The sequence below is a fragment of the Lepus europaeus genome, chromosome 14 (assembly GCF_033115175.1).
Source record: "Lepus europaeus isolate LE1 chromosome 14, mLepTim1.pri, whole genome shotgun sequence".
In the NCBI taxonomy this organism is placed as follows: Eukaryota; Metazoa; Chordata; class Mammalia; order Lagomorpha; family Leporidae; genus Lepus; species Lepus europaeus.
Window position 1 is genome coordinate 6815691 of NC_084840.1, and position 18255 is coordinate 6833945.

Sequence of the window (18255 nt, forward strand, 5' to 3'; positions counted from 1 at the left end):
TAGCTAATTTCATTGTACTTTACGGTTCCTTCTTTTGTATTAAGGGTATTCCATTTTAGGATGGGAAAAATATCACACTATAATAGAACTGAGTCTAAATTTTTTTGCTATGAAAATTGAGAGCTTTTTATTTCCATTAAAACTTATTGCTAGTAGTATATAAAGAAACATTTATTAGTCTCATTTTAATAATAGTTTTATTTGAATTTTGCAGGACTCCAAAACACTAAGCATTTTTTCCATTAATGCTATATTGATTCTATATATAAGGTTTTTTGCTTATTTCTCCTGTTTTAATAATTTGAAATGAAAGTATTTTTAAAAATACTATCCAACCTACAGCAAATAGGCAAACAAAACCGTTTCAAAATCAAGACTCTAGAATGTAACTTTTACGTACTTCTTTGGAAAGTGATGGAATTTTGATCTTAGTTTTTGTAGTAGATGCATTTTGGGTATTATAGTTGACATTTTGAGGTTACGTTCTTTATTATTATTACAAATCATTTTTACAGGCCGTATTTTTCCTCTGTTCAGTCATTCTTGCACTTTTGATAGCTCTTGCAGGATTCTTATTTGTACAATAATGTGATTTGGAAGGGTAGATTATTCAGAAACCTGACACGTAAACGTTCTCGTATTTACCTCCAGAACAGGACCTTACTCACATTAAGTAGTCCATAGATATTTAATCAAATATTATATCCCATATTTATCATATGATAGCCATATTGTATAATAATAAGACAAATAGTACTGTAGTCATTTATTGGTTAAACTGATTACTAGCACAGGAGATAAATTCAAGACTGAAGATTCTGCTTCAGTTCGAATTTCATGTACTAATTTGCCACATTTGACTGCCATGTCCTAAATATCAACTGATTTGACATGGATATTCTAATTCATCATCCATTCATAGTTCATTAAAATAGCTAATGTTGCTTTCATATAAAAGAAATGGAGACATTTGTAAAAATTTCCCGCTAAGTTGCATTTACTAAATATTGAAATTATTATGGAGTGATTGAATTATACTTCTTGAAAATATCAGACAAAGGAAGCCTGCATACGGAAATATAAATCTGATGTAAGTGGAGGGGAGATTGTTCGGCACAATGATCGAACATACCGAAAGGCAAACTCTCAATCGGTAAAAATTCAGCTCATTGCAGTCTACTCTCAGTTCAAATACTGTACTTACAACCAGATGGAAACTCAGCTGTGTACCACCTTTCAATGTGTAAGTCCATTTAGGATCGCCAGGTGTTTTAGCATTCTTTCTGAGCTGAAAATGATAATGTGGATACTGACATTAAAAATCAACTTCAGGTGAAATGAAGGTATTCAGCAGAATACTGGAGCAGTAGGAGATACATCTGGAGAAAATGTATTTTCAATATATTGTCTATTTTGATTTTCATTCTACCAACTTTCTAACCTGCTGTAATCGATGTTTTGTGTTCAAATTGATTTTTCAGCCCTTATGTATAAGGGAGAACATGTGATATTTGAAATTTTTATTGCTGAAATTTCAAGACCTGTTGGCTTTCTAGGTTTCAGATGAATTCAGAATCATGAATTATGAATATAAAGAAACTAATATCAAAAAAGAACCATGCACCTTATGTTTAAGGTGTGATTCCTTATACTCACATTATCTTTTGCTCTAAAAAATGTATTTACAGCAGAGTTATTTTCATTATGAATTCCCAAATTCCTAAAATAACAGTGAGCAAAAAAGTTTGCATAGAGTCACTCCAGGAAAAATGTTCATGTGCTATATGTTTCCATATTTTTTATTAACTTGACTATTATGTTGTCTATTTTTTTCTGGACATTGCTGAGTAGCCAATGACATGTGATAAGGAGAAACATAAAAATGTTTGTGCATTGATCATTTATCCCTTAAATCTGTATAACACTTCAGAATTTGCCTAGCACATTTGCATATATCATATTCATGTCATCTCAGGCAGCGCTCTGAGGAAGGTGCACTTCTTTCTTTACTTTCAGGGGAAACTAAACTCACAGAAGACTCATCAGCAGGTACTACCAGATCGTTTTATTCTGCCCAGTAGGACTTTTGTGTCGATATCTGCCAGGCACAAGAAGACCCGGGTAAAATCCTAGTGAAGCATTTTCTTACCTGTGGCAGTAGGATATTTCTGCCCCTATGCTGGCCCAGGGCAGAGTGGGCTGTGCTTTCACAGAAGAATCACTGCTGTCAGTTTTCTAAAGCCCAGTGGAATTTTTGCACGCTGCTCGGAGAGTTTTTGGTGTAAGTGGTGTGGACAGCTGGGCTTCTGAGACTCTTCTGGGAGGCATCTCTAGCTTTCTAGCACGAAAGTCTTTCAATGCACACTGTTTGGGATAATGTGGTGACTGCAGACGACTGATCATGGATGAAAAAGGCTGGTTTTCTTTAATTTTTCAGGTATAATGTGGGGTATACGTGTTTTGTAATGTTAGCTGATTTCATTTTGGCATAAGCCTTTGAGTGCAATGAAATTTAATACAGAAATAGAATGGCTCATTTAAAGCCCAGTAGGGGATGGAGATTCATTCCAGAATAATCTGTACTGGAATTTTGGTCTTTCAATTTCTTGGTCTGTGATCTTACGAAGTTTGATAATCCATTCAGAATTTATGTTTTTTTTTTCCACTGAGAGAATGGGAATGATAATCCATAACAAGGTGTTCTAATAAGAATTAAGTGAAGAGAATATTTATAATGTTGCCAGAAAGGTGATGGGTGTTTAATATTTCCATATGTTTTTCTATTGAATCACCTACAATGGCAAGAAGTAAAGTTTAAATAATCAGATAACTAAAGTTAGAAATTTAGGACAATGCTCTGCTTATAGAAAACAAGAGAAATATTCTCTATCTGAACTGTGTAGTTATTCCTAAAATGCATTGGAATTGAGTACCTACAGTCTTAGAATGCAGAAGTTCTGTGCAATGATTTTAAAAATTCCTTATCTTCCCACCTACGTCACGTGTTCCTTTCTCTGTGCCCTCAAACATGGCTTTATGATCTCCACAGGAGTGCTGGGCAGTGCATTTGGTTAAATAATATTTAGATAATACATACAACATAGAAAATATTTAGCCAAGAGCTGAAGTGCAAATGACATAAACACGTTTTACAGATACAACCATAAAACCAAGCAACAATGAAATTTACGTTTATAGAACAAAAGAGTATTATGTATCTATTATTACACCACAGGTAATATGTAAATTCAACTTTCAAACGAGACGTTTGAAGTTAAATTGGTTCATATTGAAAGAATTTTCTCTTCAAAATACCTTTTAGTAGCAGTTTCTAGAGTGAAAAGGCCTATTTACATTTGAACTAGTTATTTGAGCATTTATTTTATACTATTGCATTATAATTTGTGAATTCTAGAAGTGTTATAGTGTTGACTTTGGTAAAATGAGGGAATAACGAGGTTTTCAGGACTTGAAATGAGAATAGCTATGGAACACATGTTGATAATTGGTTATTAGGATGCAGACAGAATGCCAAGGCAAGTTGCTAAGGAAATTAAGGGTTTTCTTTCTCTGTGACACGCTTTACCATCACATGGATTTTTCTAGATGTTCTGATATGTTCTGGTATTTAGTTGGAAATTAGTTTATCTGGTTATTTTAATAACGAACATGTCTCTGTGGTTGGGTACTCAATACAGGTAATAAATATGCCACTGCCACTTTTACGCTGTTTACCACAAAAACGCAACCACAGACAAAGTGCTCTACCTAGATGGATTTTTCCATGAAGATAATTGAAAGGGGACTTCAAATGTTTCCATTAAAAAACCTTGGTGAATTTTCCCTAGGTTCTAACAAACTATATCAAAATAGAACTCATTTCATGGAAAAAAAAGGAATCCCACAGCACTTCTTTTTAATAACTGTTCAGCTACAAAATTTTATTGGTATCTTTTTATGTTCCCTCTAGGATGTAATGCAGAAAAGCATCGCCACGGAACATATAAAATTACAAACGAAATTTATTGTAAAAAGTAGAATGTCTTCTAGACTGGTGTCAGTGTTTATTTCATTCATAAACCAAAACCGCAGTATAATATATTCACTGTCAGCAAGTTCACGTGTGGAAATCGCCATCCAATGTGACCGACGGATATAAGACAGATATTGAAAAGACAATTTAAATTTACTCTTCCAAACATAAACTGCTCCACAAAAGCACTGTAAAAACTCCTCCAAGGTTCTGGGTTGTGCTTGACGTCGACGGTTAACTACACAGTTTGGTCGTGTCGTAGTCCATGGTGTTTGGCAATTTGGCATTAAAGGCCTGCAGAGCGGACTGGATCCTCACCACCTCGCTGGTCGACAGCTTGAGTCTGTGACGAAGCAAGCAAGAGAACAGGTCCAGACGCCGCTGGCCCGGCGGGGACAGCTTATTCACACGGTCTCTGATCTCCAGGAGCTGCAACAGCGCCGAGTCCTGGGATCCCTGAGTGTAGGGGTAGTCCAGCTGCAGGATCAGGTCCCGGATGGCCTCGGGGTCGAAGTGCATGCTGTAGCCAAACACTTGGATGTTGTTGATTTTCATGTAGCCCAGGTTCCGGGCAGGATCGATGAACTCCAGCGGCTCGTAGTAGACGCTCTCGTTCCCGTTGGGGCCGCTGGACCTGATGCGACTCCGCAGGTAGATGTGCACCGTCTCAAAGAACGTCTTCCACTTGTTGCCCAGAGTCAGGGTCCAGTTGTAGCACTGCAGGGGCAGGTCCAGCTTAGTCCGCTCCCAGTCGGGGAAGCTGTTCTCACTCACAGGCATGAACCAGCTCTCCGAGTGGCTGCCGCCGAAGGGGTTGATGTAGACAGCCAGCACCGGCTCCAAGGTGCTGTTCTTGGTCAGGCAAATCTGCAGAGAGAGGCCCAGGATCATGTGGACCAGGCTCGACTTGTATTTGTTGCTCTTCAAGGTGAGCAGCATCCGCTTGCGCCAGGAAGGGTCAAACCAGCTGTTGAGGCGCATGTCGTTGCTGATGAAAATGGCGTGCACTTCTATCCGCCGGTCTGTCTTCTGCAGCAGGTACTTCATCTCCAGGTCCTGCAGGTCCGTCTCAAACCCGATGTAGTGGTCGGTGGACTCGGCGACTTCGGGCTTGCACAGGCCCTGGCTCAGCATGTAGCCGGTGTTGCAGGTGCCGCAGCGCGTGCGGTTGTCCGGGGCGCAGGTCAGGCAGGCGGACGCGTCGCCCACCGTGCAGGGCAGGAACGCCGTGCAGACCACCTGGTCGTTGGGACAGGTGCAGGAGTGGGTCTCTTCCGAAAAGCTGCCCAGCAGGCCGTTCTCATTGCAGTAGAGGAAGGACTGGATGCGGGTGAGCCAGTAGGTTGAGGTTCTGGAAACAGAAAAAGAATCTACGTGAGCACACACATGCCTTTTGTTTGTCCTGCAAACAGCATCAAGTCTTAGCTCCGAGCTTCACCCTGGTGCCTTGAGTTATTGGTTTGCATGAAATAAGAGATGTATAGAGCGTCTAATTAGATATTCATCATTGCACAATCCACTAGATGGTAGAGATGGAAATGCTAGATTCAAACCCCAATACTGTATCTCTGAACATGTGACACTCGCCATCTTATTAGCACACTTGGAAGCTGACTGTAGCCAATATTAGGTGGGTTATTGTCTTGAAATGATAACCAATAATAGGAAGTAAAAGTGACTGTATCATAAATATCTACCGTAGACTTGGAGCATACACATGATTGTTTATTCATTCACTCTTAGAGACAAAACTGTACTGCTGTAGGAAGGCCAAACAGTACAAGAAAAGTGAATTCAACAATTTCAAATAGTTAATCAGTGTACCTTGAGGGTAGGGTTTTATCAGCATTGAAGTAACAAGTATCTACTGAGAGGAAAAGTATTGTTAAAACATGTTTAATTTCACTCCTATAGTGTGCTCAAGGAAATAGTGGGAAAAATGCCATTTAAACCAACAAGCCCTTTTAATAAAGGTTGAGCGTGTCCATTAAATGTGTTTGATTTGAGTCATTATTATTATTTCTTAGCAGGCTAATCATGATGCCAACTTAAGATCTAACTTTTCCTATTTTCTCACATTTTCCAAACTCTTTTGGGTGTTGAGAAATCTTAGTAAAATAGTGAAGGAGAAGTGGTCTTTAATTGGATAATTCCTTGTTTTGACCAGGTTGCTTTCTCAAACTAGCTGTATGAACATGGGAACAGGTACACGGCTTAGGTGATCTTCAATAGTGTATTAGAAAAATGCAAATTACAATCTCTCCCATATTGCGCTTTTGTGAAGAACAAATTAAGGCTCATACCTCATGCATATTATATTCATGTATTTTACACATTATCTAACAATTGACACTCAAAATTAATGTCTATTTTGGCATTTTTTGGTAAAGCCTATATATTGTACTCAATCCTTTAGATTCATTAGATCACTGCTGTTTCAAATGACTTACATGTGCACAACACTCACAATACAAGTGCTAATCTGTATAGATAATCAAAACAATTCACTAAGATATTCGGAACAGATATTCATTTTATTTGAATCACACATCTATTTTTGGTCTTCACCCACCATCCCTTGGCAACTTAACTATTTTTTTGAAGACAGCACTCTTCTTTGTTTTACCACATAAATGAAACAGCCCCTTTATTCTCCCTCATAGCATCTACTTATTGCTCCTCCTAGTGCCTTGTTTGACTTGACAACTTGTCATGTACTTACTTCTCTATATCCTTTCTCTCATTAAAGACAATGCAAAGATTGCAGAATCCTGCATGTTTTGTTCATAGCCACATATCCAGTGCCCATAAAATTCCAGGTCATTAGAGTCTTTTAACACTTATTGAATACTAAATAAACCGCATGGGACCAAAGGAACATTTTTCTTATTTTTGCGTGAAACAAAAACCCTAAAGTGGACATTTAACACAGTTGGGAGTCCTAGCTCCCAGGTCACAGGCAGTGGCATTATACAACACAGGCTTTGACTTTGCGCAATTAAATAACACAAACGCCTTTTTTTGTTCAGCTTCTCTAATTGCAATTGCTACCTATAGACCAAGAAGAAATGGACAAACTAAACCACATCACATTTTCCTCTTAATCATTTCTCACAGTGAAAAAAACCCTTTCTGGGATATTAAAATCTATTAGATTCATGTCATGATTTGAACACATCCCCCTAAGCTCATGCGATAACAACATGATCACCAGTGTGTCTAGGGTGGGAGATGGGACCACTTTGGAGGTGCCGGGGTCATGAACAACCCCCCCTCATGAGTGAATTAATTCTGTTTGCCATGGGAGCAAGTTCTTTTTAAAGGAACTGGCTTGGATCCCTGTTGCTCCCTCTCTCTCTTTGACCTTCTGCCAGGGGATGGCACACCAATAAGGCACTCACAATATACCCTGGACCCTCAATCCGGTTCTTCCTGGGCTCTCTGTGTATTCATTAAAAATTAACCATTCTGTGGTGTTTGGTTACAGAAGATCAAAACAGATTATGACAATTCATATCTCAGTTTCTTTAGCTACTTTTTGGTAAGATTTACTTATTCAAAAGAGTGACAGAGAGGGGGAAGGAGAGAGAGAAGAGAGAGAGACAGAGAGAGAAAGAATGAGAATGACTCTTCTGTCCTCTGTTCGCTCTACAAATGTCCCAAACAGCCACATGAGTGGCAGGGGCTCAAGTAACAGGGGCCACTCCTGCTGCCTTCCCAGGTGCATTAGCAAGAAGCTGGACCAGAAGTTCAGTAGCTGGGACTTGGAACCTGCCTCCTTCCCATATGGGCTGCTGGCATCACAAGTGGCTTAACCCACTGCACCACAATGCTGGCCCCTCTAGAAACTTTCAAGAAAGGCTCTCTGCACCTCTCCCAGGCTTATGGCTGAGGATTATGAAATAAAAAAGGTGTGAGAATTTTAGGCACTTTATGAGCTGCTCCTCCACAAATGAGAATTTCTGCAACTCTTGTCACATCACAAAGTAAATATATAAGAAAGCTTTTCTTCTGGTTTATGAAATAGCTTGATAAATGATTTCTATATATAATTTCACAATGCAGATTCATAGTATGGATTTGCTACGTGTTAACATTATTTGTCATTTGTTATTGATGAGTTCATTCTACCTTTTCTCTTAATTCCTCCCTCCCTCCTTCTCCTCCTCACTCCCTCTCCCCCATTCTTTTTCCACTTCTTTCCTCTCTCATTTGTACCTTCCTCTTTCCCTCCTCCTCCTCGTTCCCCCTCTCCTTGCTTGCCTCTGTCTCTTGTTCTATTTTTATCTATCTAATGTCAAGTACATAAAATATATATCCTTTCTGGATTGAAAATTATGTTTTCTTCCCTGAAACCAAAGCACAGATTCTTTGAGCCAAGCCATCCCTCACTGTAAGCTCTAATCGTGTTTCCAAATCATAAGGACAAAACAAGAATGAAATAAATAGACCTCAGGCCAAAGATGGAGCTCACAAAAGTAGGGCACAGCAGAAAGAATCATCCAGACACGTGAGAAAAGCAATGGCTTTTCCAGCTTTCAGGCTCTTCCCATCCTGTTCACATTCCTGAGGATGCATTAACATAGGAATGTGTGATGGCCTCTGGGGTTTTGATTGGCATGCATGAATACTGATGCCTGGGCACGCTGTCAGAGCCAGGAGGAGCAATGGGACAGAAAAGTGTGCATGGGGAATTTCTCAATTGCTGTTTCTGTTCCTTTCTCACCTATTCCCTACCTCTTGACTATTTCACTGTATTTTGTAAAAAGGGAATAGATTTTTTTCTAAGAAGAAAAGAAATTCAATGATCTATGTTTTCTTTACTCTGTAAAATCTTGGTGCAAGCCGCAGGCAAAAATAGAGACTTAGTTTCAGGATTGGATAATGGATTTTTCTGTTACCCAAAAGTTCATATTCCCCTCTGCCCCAGTCCCCAAAGTAAAATTTACATATATTGGCTTTTAAAATGTTTTAAAAATTACAGAAAAAATATTTGAAATTCAAATTAAGCTGTTCAAACACTTTTTTTTTGCAGTATGTTCTTTTATGCCTGTGTACTGAAACAAAATCTCCCAAAGTTTATTCATAATATAATCTTGGTTCAGACAAAACAGAATGCAAGACTGGGAATGCAATGTGGAAAGATGAACTCCATTCTGGATGGGGGAAACAGCTGTTTTGCTGTTTTTTATCTATTTAACAGTGGTTCTGTAAATACTTACTAAATTAACAAAGGGAGAAGAGGAGAGAAGGATTAAGGAGGGGAATGGGAGAAGGGATTTATGGTTGAGAACTATGGATTATGGAAGAGCAGAAAGAAACTAGGAGAGGACAGATGCCAACAACAATCAGCAGGACAAATAGACCAACATGGGCCACTGCCAAGGAACAGAAACCCCTTACTTATTGTGTAACTTCTCACAAATATTGAGGGACTGCATAACACAACGGGAGATATTTTCCAGAGTGGCTCCAAAAGTTTTTTGGATTAAAATCATTAGGTAAAGTGTCTGTGCCATTTACATCACTGAAAATCATGTAGCACTTAATTGGAGGAGTTCAGACATCTGTTTAGCCCATTTGTCTCTTTTCAATCCATAAGCTTCCCCATGTATTTAGGCTCTGCCTTTCTCCACAGGATACACGTTACCTGAGGATCAAGAGAGCCCTGGACTGGGAGTGTGAACACCTGGCTTTATCCTGGAACCTTGGACACGTTACTTAGACTCTGTAAGTTCCAGCAGAAATTCTAGAATGAAAACATGGTTCAATTTGATTCTGCATGACCCAGGGAAATGTGGATGAGTGTGGTTTTCTGATCCTCCATGTGTCCATTCAGCTGTGACTTCACCTGCTGATCTGAGGCCAGGATGAAACGATGCAATGTAAAAATACTACCTGTCCCCGAGTCTCACACTCGGCAGCTGCACCTAACACAACATGAATGAAATACTGTTTCTACAGTTTTTCTGTTATGAGAATTGCAAATAAGATGAAGCTGGATCTGTCCAGTCTTAATGATGTTAACTGTGATCAGAGAACCAGAATCCTGGGTGTACCCAAGACATATCATGAGAATTTCTAGGAACAGGCCCAAGAAGCTCATGTTAAAATATATGATTTTCAGATAGCTATTTGAAAACATAGAGGCTTCGTGGTTCCTGGTTTTGCAGACTGATAACCAACACTACTTGTTAGGGCTTCTGCTGTGGTGGCCATCATTAGCATGGGAGAGCGTGACCAGGGCTAGGGAGCACTGGCAGTCATGTAGAGTAGCAGACAGCAGCTGAAGGCTTTGACTTTGCATGCATTTGTGCTCTGTGGTCATTCTTTGCACGAAGACTTGTCAATGCCACATAGAATCTTATGGCATGTATTCACGAAATACATGAAACTGTTCTGTTTATATTAGTAAAAACTTAAAAAGAAAAGTAAACTAAGAACTGGGGTCTAATGTGATAAATGTATTATGTTGTGTTTATGTACTGTTAATTAAGTGCTTCGTGAGCAACCTTTAGATCATGGAACAACCAATTGTATTCATTTATTATTTCTTTTAAGTTCAGGCAGCAGCTTATAAAGGTTAATACCATTTTAAAATCTGAAAATTACTGAATTGCATGAGTTTTAATGCTTCACTCAGTTATCTATCAAACATGAGAATGAAGAAGAACTCAGAGAAGCAAATCTAAATGTTAGCTTTTTGAAATGTGTGTTGAAAGTTTTACAGATGGTGGGGAAAACCACATAATAAATGAAATCCAGAAAACTACTCATTTATTGTTATATCAGGATAAAACTAAGGATAAAATAACTTTATTTGTGAAGTAATGTTTGGGTTCCTAGGTGGCAATACACTATATTGACTTAAGACATTTTCTCAGAAGCCAAATTTTCAACTTTGAATACCATTAGGTTGATTTCACCTGCAAAAAGGGAATAAAATCTATTGTAAGGTCACTGTAAGAATTCAAGCACAATTCCAAGTACTCTAAAGAGTGCCTGGGGCGCAGCAAGTTAAACCACTAGCTTCCAGACCAGCATCCCAAATGAGCATGGTTTGAGATCTGGCTACTCCCTTCCTATCCAGCTCCCTGCTAGTGGCCTGAAAAAGCCGTGGAAGATGGCCCAACTGCTTGGGCCCCTGCACCCACGTGGGAGACCTGGATGAAGCTCCTGGCTTCAGTATGGCTCAGCCTCGCTGTTGTGGCTATCTGAGTAGCGAACCAACGGATGGAAGACATTTCTCTGTCTCTCTGTCCCTTTCTCTCTCTCTAACTCTGTCTTTCAAATAAGCAAATAAGTCTTTAAAAAAGAGTATGCACAGAATAGCAAATAAATGAGAATTTTTATTGCTGTTATTATAATTTTTATTACTACTGTCATTTTTAAAGAAATATCATTGTAGGCAGTTTCTTTATCATAATTGCTTTTTCCCCCAGAAGATGGCATAGTTCAATTTCTCTCCAACCATTCATGACTTTCTACATAATGTTACATGAATGCCTGAATTTCACCTTTGTTAAAACAGACATTATTTCAATAATGTTCGAGAGTACATATGTGGCCTGTATTTAAAAGTCCATATATGGTTTTGAAGCTCCCAAAAACCTGCAAAAAGAATACTACTGAAATTCCAAACACATATTTGAGACACTTAACATTTTGCATGAGATATTAGAACCTATGCCGATACAAAAACAGTTGCATCCTCTCATGGGTAAATCCTGTGTGAGCACTAATACCCTTATTCTAAGGCCCCTTATTTGAATTGTGTAATTCCCTATTTCTCTTCAAATCTGTGCAGTGCGAATCCACAACTTAAGACCTACACAATACAATTTCAACATCTTTTTGAAGTTTAGGATTATTCTTTTGGGTAGGCCATTTCAGCCTTCATGGATTTGTTCTTCTCAGACTGTAATACTTTAAACTAAATATAAATTTGGGATTAAGCACTGACAGCCATTTAAACAATCATAAGCTGATTATTAGCTCAGTCACAGATAAAGCCAAATAATATTTTGTCTGTCATCCTCCCTCTTCTCACCGTGCTGCATGGCCAATTCACTCACTGAGCTCACGCTGACACTCCTGGCACGGAAGTTTTACTTTGGGAAATAGGTTTTCACCCTGAGTAAGAAAATGTCCCTTTCAAATGTTCCTCCAGGAGGAATCTCCCAGGGAAGTGCACACACATGCAGACACAGATACAGACAAGTATAAAAGCATAAATAACATTTTTAATTTTTAAGTAAAATATTATTTATAAAGCAGTTATTTCCTTTCACCCTTCAAAGATCTGTTCAAACTAAACAAAAGTTGACACAAATAAATAAGGTGATGAATGAGAGGAAGCCAGAAATATTTCAGACTAAATAAACATTTGGCATAAATGAGTAAATTAATGAAAAGAGAGAGGAAGCTAGAAAAGCAAGTTCAGGCTAAGTTGGAGGTTGGTTAAAGTGTCGTTTCTATAGCTGAGATGGTTTGTTCATTTCCACACTATGTTGCTGAAGGTGACAAGTTTTCATCCTGTCCAATTTCATGTGTGAGCCAAAAAAAAAAAAAAAAACCTGAATAAAAGGGGTAGTGTTTAGCATCCCTCCAAATCAAGTGTCTTGAGCTGACCATTTTCTTCTCTTATTTAGCCATCATTGTTGCACTGAGAGGATACAGCAACTCATTCCTGGACCCATTAAAGAGCAAATTGGGTGTTGGAAGACTCAACCTGCTCTTTGAAAAATTTGTGCTATTGGGTTTGTATTGACACGCTAATCTTCCTATATCTTTAATTTCTACTTGTATGCACACCAACATCTTTTATATAAAATCTGAATTCTTCTAACTTGGGTTTCTTCACCATCTGATTTAATAAAATATTTATTCCTCTTATTTTGTCCCTGTTACCCCCAAACATATTATGCTCAATTTCAACCACATCAAATTTTCTCCTCTACTTAATTAGTTCAAAGTTCAAATTCAATTATCCTTGTTTTTATTGATCTCCCTTAGCAATCTAAGTTATCAACTGATATTCTGAGTGACTTTTTCAGTTATTATCTATGTCATTGTATGTTATTAAGTAGTGTATAACTTTATATTATTGTTGATTCACCTCATAATTTTATTTTTTAAGGATTTGTTTATTTGAAAATCAGAGTTATAGAAAGAGGGAGGGAGGGAAGGAAGAAGGGTGGGAGGGAGGGAGAGGGAAAGAGGGAGAGAGGGAGAGAGGGAGAGAGAGAGGGAGAGAGAGAGAGAGAGAGAGAGAGGGAGAGGGAGAGAATCTTCCATCCTCTGGTCCATCCCATAGGTGGCCATATAGCCAGGGCTGGCCCAGGCCAAAGGCAGAGGCCAGGAACTTCTTCCAGGTCTCCCACATGGATGGTAGGGGACCAAGCACTTGAGCCATCTTCTGCTGCTTGTCTGAGGCCAATAGCAGGAAGCTGGATCAGAAATGGAGCATCTGGGACTCAAACAAGTGCCCATATGGGATGCCATGACTGCAAGCGGCAGCTTAACCCACTATGCACAATACTGACTCCTTATCTCATAATTTTAAACAAAGTATAACATTATGGTATCTGTAATGGTCTACATTTAAGTTCTCCTAACCAGAATATAAACTCCTCAGGAAGTCAGAATTGTATGTTACTAAACTGGAGCCCTAGAGACCAGCCAAGTGGCTTTCCATTCAACTTTTCCAAAGAATATTACTCTATTAACATTTAAACAAATTTGTTTATAGAAAAATGTCAGAGTGGATACTCTTAAAAGTCTCTTGAGGCCGGCGCCGTGGCTTAACAGGCTAATCCTCCGCCTTGCGGCGCCGGCACACCGGGTTCTAGTCCCGGTTGGGGCGCCGGATTCTATCCCGGTTGCCCCTCTTCCAGGCCAGCTCTCTGCTATGGCCCGGGAAGGCAGTGGAGGATGGCCCAAGTCCTTGGGCCCTGCACCCGCGTGGGAGACCAGGAAAAGCACCTGGCTCCTGGCTTCAGATCAGCACGATGCGCCGACCGCAGCAGCCATTGGAGGGTGAACCAACCGCAAAAAGGAAGACCTTTCTCTCTGTCTCTCTCTCTCACTGTCCACTCTGCCTGTCAAAAAAAAAAGTCTCTTGAAACTGGTGTTGTAGTGTCATGCTTGGATCTCATGTCTGAGTGCAGGTTCAATTCCTGGTGGCAACACTTCCCATTCAGCCCCTGATAATGCACCTCTTCAACCCATGTTGTAGGCCCAGAGGGAGTTCTGGCTCCTGGTTTTGGCCTGAGTCTGCCCTAGCTGTTGCTCCCCTTTGGACAGTGAACCAATGGATGGAAGATCTCTCTCTCTGTCAATATGCATTTCTTTTTTTTTTCTTTTTAAGATTTTATTCATTTATTTGGGAGGTAGAATTACAGACAGACAGGGAGAGGCAGAGAGAAAGGTCCTCCATCCACTGGTTCACTCCCCAAATGGGCAAAACAGCTAGAGCTGAGCTGATCCAAAGCCAGGAGCTTTTTCTGGGTCTCTCATGTGGGTGCAGGGATCTAAGTACTTGGGCCATTTTCCACTGCTTTCCCAGGCTACCTGCAGAGAGCTGAATCTGAAGAGGAGCAGCCAGGACTCGAACTGGCACCCATATGGGATACCTGCACCACAGGGTTAAGCTTAGCCTACTAAGTCACAGTGCAGGCCCCAGTATGCATTTCAAATAAACAAATACATTTTAGAAAATGCTATTTAGAACTTTGAATGTCTTCTTTATGTTGATAAATAAATTAGAAAAAGAATGAGTAAGAACATCGAGGTTTTGAATAACATCATTGTTTACCATCCATTACAGAAAATTACTACTAAAATTGCAGAATGCATTGAAAGTGTATTGATTTACAGCTGCACATAGTGTTCTTTGGCTTGACCCAATATTGTGATGCACAAATAACTGTCAAAGAGGTTTTGTTTTTATGGTTGTTTCTCTGCCTGGATCTCAGTTCCCTCAGAATTTTTTTTTTAATTTAAGTTCATTTATACATTTTTATTTGAAGGAAGAGGACACACACACACACAGAGAGAGAGAGAGAGAAGCTTCCATCTACTAGCTTTACTCCTCAAATGCCTGCATCAGCCAGGGATGGGCCAGACTGAAGCCAGGTCTAGAGAATCCACGTTGGTCTCCCACATGGGTAGGATGGACTCAAGTACTTGAGACATCATCCACTGCCTATCAAGATGCACGAGATCATGATGCTGGATCTGAAGTGCAGGTGGGGCTCAGTACCAGGCACTATGAACAGGGTGTAGGAATCAAAGTGCACGTTATCCCCGATGCACCACAGTGCCCACCCCATCAAAGGAGTTTTAATATAATGAACTGCTCGAAAGTATATTAGTTAATGAAGTGAAATTAAATTATTTATAAATAATTTAAAGATATTGTTAAAGGTCTGAAATATTTGTAAATTAATCATCACTTAAAGATAATTTGTGAGTCAAAGAAAAATTCAGAACCAAATTAACCATTTCAAATGAATATGAATGAAAATAGACATTTAAGGGGGCTGGCACTGTGGTGTATTGGGTAAAGCCGCTGCCAGCAGTGCCAGGGTCCCATAGGGGCACCAGTTCGAGTCCCGGCTGCTCCACTTCTAACTAGCTCCCGGGTATGGCCTGGGAAAGCAGTACAAGATGGCCCAAGTCCTTGGACCCCTGCACCAGCGTGGAGACCTGAAGAAGCTCCTGGCTCCTGGCTTCAGCAAAGTGCAGCTCAGACCTTTGCAGCAAATTGGGGAGTGGAAGACCTCTCTCTCCCTCTCTCTCTCTCTCTCCCTCTCTCTCTCTCAATCTCTGCCTCTCCTTTTCTCTCTCTGTGTAACTCTGACTTACAAATAAATAAAAAAAAGAAAATAGACATTTATAGGAAGTAAGTTATTGCAAAATTTAGTGGCAAATTAATAGTGTTAAAAGCTTAGAGTTGAGGGCCAGCATTGTGGTGCAGTAGGTTAATCCTCTGCCTGTGGCGCCAGCATTCCACATGGATGCTGGTTCCAATCCTGGCTGCTCCACTTCCTATCCAGCTCTCCTCTATTGCCTGGGAAAGCAGTAAAAGATGGCCCAAGTGCTTGTGCCCCTGCACCAGCATGGGAGACCTGGAAGAAGCTCCTGGCTCCTGGCTTTGGATTGGTTAAGCTCCATTCATTGCAGCAATTTGGTGAGTGAAATGACAGCAGTGGGGAGGTAGGTAGAATTTACATTCCAGTTTCAGAAACTCTATTTCCATGACCATTATATTGTTTTTGTATCTATTAACATGTGTTATGATATTATTTAATAATATCCTTACAATAAAAACATTATTTTTAAAAATTCTGAATTTGTTAAAAGAGTTAGAATCCTGGGTACATGGTGTGGAGTAGAAGGATAAACCTCTGCGTGCAGTTCAGTATCCCATATCTGCACCAGTTTGAGTTCCAGCTGCTCTACGTCCCATCCAGCAACCTACTAATGTGTCTGGGAAAGCAGCGGAGGATGGTCCAAGTGCTGGGCCGCTGCACCCATGTCGGAGATCCGGTAGAAGCTCTTGGCTCCTGGCTTCAGCCTGGCCCAGCCTCTCTCTCTCTCTCTCTCTGTATCTCTGCCTTTCATAGAAATAAATAAATAAACCATAACAAAGAACTAAAATCTCTCAGATACTCCTAAAATTGTTTAGATAACATCCATGTCAGGATCCGGCTCCAAATACCCCTGGCAGAGATGTCCAGACCAGCAAGAAGATGCCAGCATCTTTCCACGCCAGGCTTTAATCTTCATCCTGTCCTTCACTCCATCTTCATTTCACAAGCTTCCCCTCACCTGACCTCCCCTCACCTTCCGGTTTGAACTTCCACACACAACAGTGACTGCCATCCTAACATGGATGGCACAGGTGCTTTTCTTGAGATCCAGATGGCATTACTGACTATTCATCTACATGCAGATGTCTGGCAAACACCTCCACGCTAGCAAATCTCAAAGAAATAACTATTCTTCTCACTTTATTTCCTCCATGTTGATCCTAATCCAGTTGTAATAATATTAAAAACCACACTGTTCTGGGAAGAGAACCTGATATATGGCCCCTTACGTAAACTTTCTCTAATGGGCAAATACAGTAAGAGGAGGAGGAGAAACTCTCAATACTCCCATCTCTATAGGAAGAAGTCCACAACCTTGGTTTGCTGTGAGAAGACCTTGAACTCACTCCTCTGCTCAGAACCCCTCATCACTTCCCCTCCTTTACCCTCACTGACTCACCTCCGGCATCACTGGGACATGTTTTCCTGATCCTATTCCAGGGCCTCAGAGCAGCTGTCCCCTTTGCCCAGGACACTCTCCCTCACTTCATACATGGTGACCGCACCTACCTCTGATCAAGACAGGAAGTCACAAACAGCACTGCTCGAGGAGCACTCCAGGAAGATGGTCAGGTGAGCCAAGCCTTGGGAAACACTCGCCAGCCCACACACCCAAACAGTAACACCTGCCCCCTACCAGCCCAAGTTCCAGAACTGTACAATGACATCTACTCCCTGTGGGGGACATTCTAGGTGGAACTGTAAGACACAGAGAAAGACCTCTACATGCGCTGAGGAGTAAGAAGGTTTTCTTTTTTTAAATAAATATAACAGATTCCTTAAAAGGGCAATTTAGACTGACACTGAAAATATTACATTCAAAATTCAAAATTTGCACCTATTAGCAACAAAAAATAACAGCTGTATTTTCTCTAAAATTGAAAACTTTTGGGAGTTTTTACCCTGCCTTTTAGTTTGTGCCATTTCTCTTTTGGCTGTTATTTTTAAGTATATTTCAAGTGGTGTCACTAGCAGGCACGTCCTGAGTCACCTTGGAGGATCAGGCATCTCTTCCATGATGTTTTGCCCTATTATAATAAAACCTACTGTTCTAATTACTTGTTTGCATCTATCACTCCCCAAGGTTTAATATTCTGTTCCACTCATGTTCTCATTCCAAGTGTCTGTAAATATTAGGCAGTGCACACGTGTCTCAACAGTAAAAATGGGGGGAATGAATGAAAATGAGAAGATGAGTGCAGGTTCTCATATTTCCCAGTAAGCATGTAATCAGGCATTGGGGCACTCACATATCAAACACTGCAGGCTGTGAGCACTATACTGAAATGAGGGATTATACACCAAAACTGGTATAGATTCCGGGAATATTTAAGTAGATTACTGAAT

At 40.1% G+C, this 18255-nt stretch overlaps 1 protein-coding gene across 1 annotated transcript in view; it reads right to left on the reverse strand.

The window, feature by feature from the left end:
• Positions 1 to 4062: 4062 nt before the first annotated feature.
• BRINP3 (BMP/retinoic acid inducible neural specific 3) overlaps positions 4063 to 18255 on the reverse strand; it is a 510736-nt gene continuing 496543 nt past the window's right edge. Inside the window, exon 8 of the mRNA XM_062211230.1 lies at positions 4063 to 5384. Coding sequence (XP_062067214.1) covers positions 4268 to 5384 — 1117 coding nt within the window. The 3' untranslated portion in view covers positions 4063 to 4267. The remainder of the gene's footprint in view (positions 5385 to 18255) is intronic.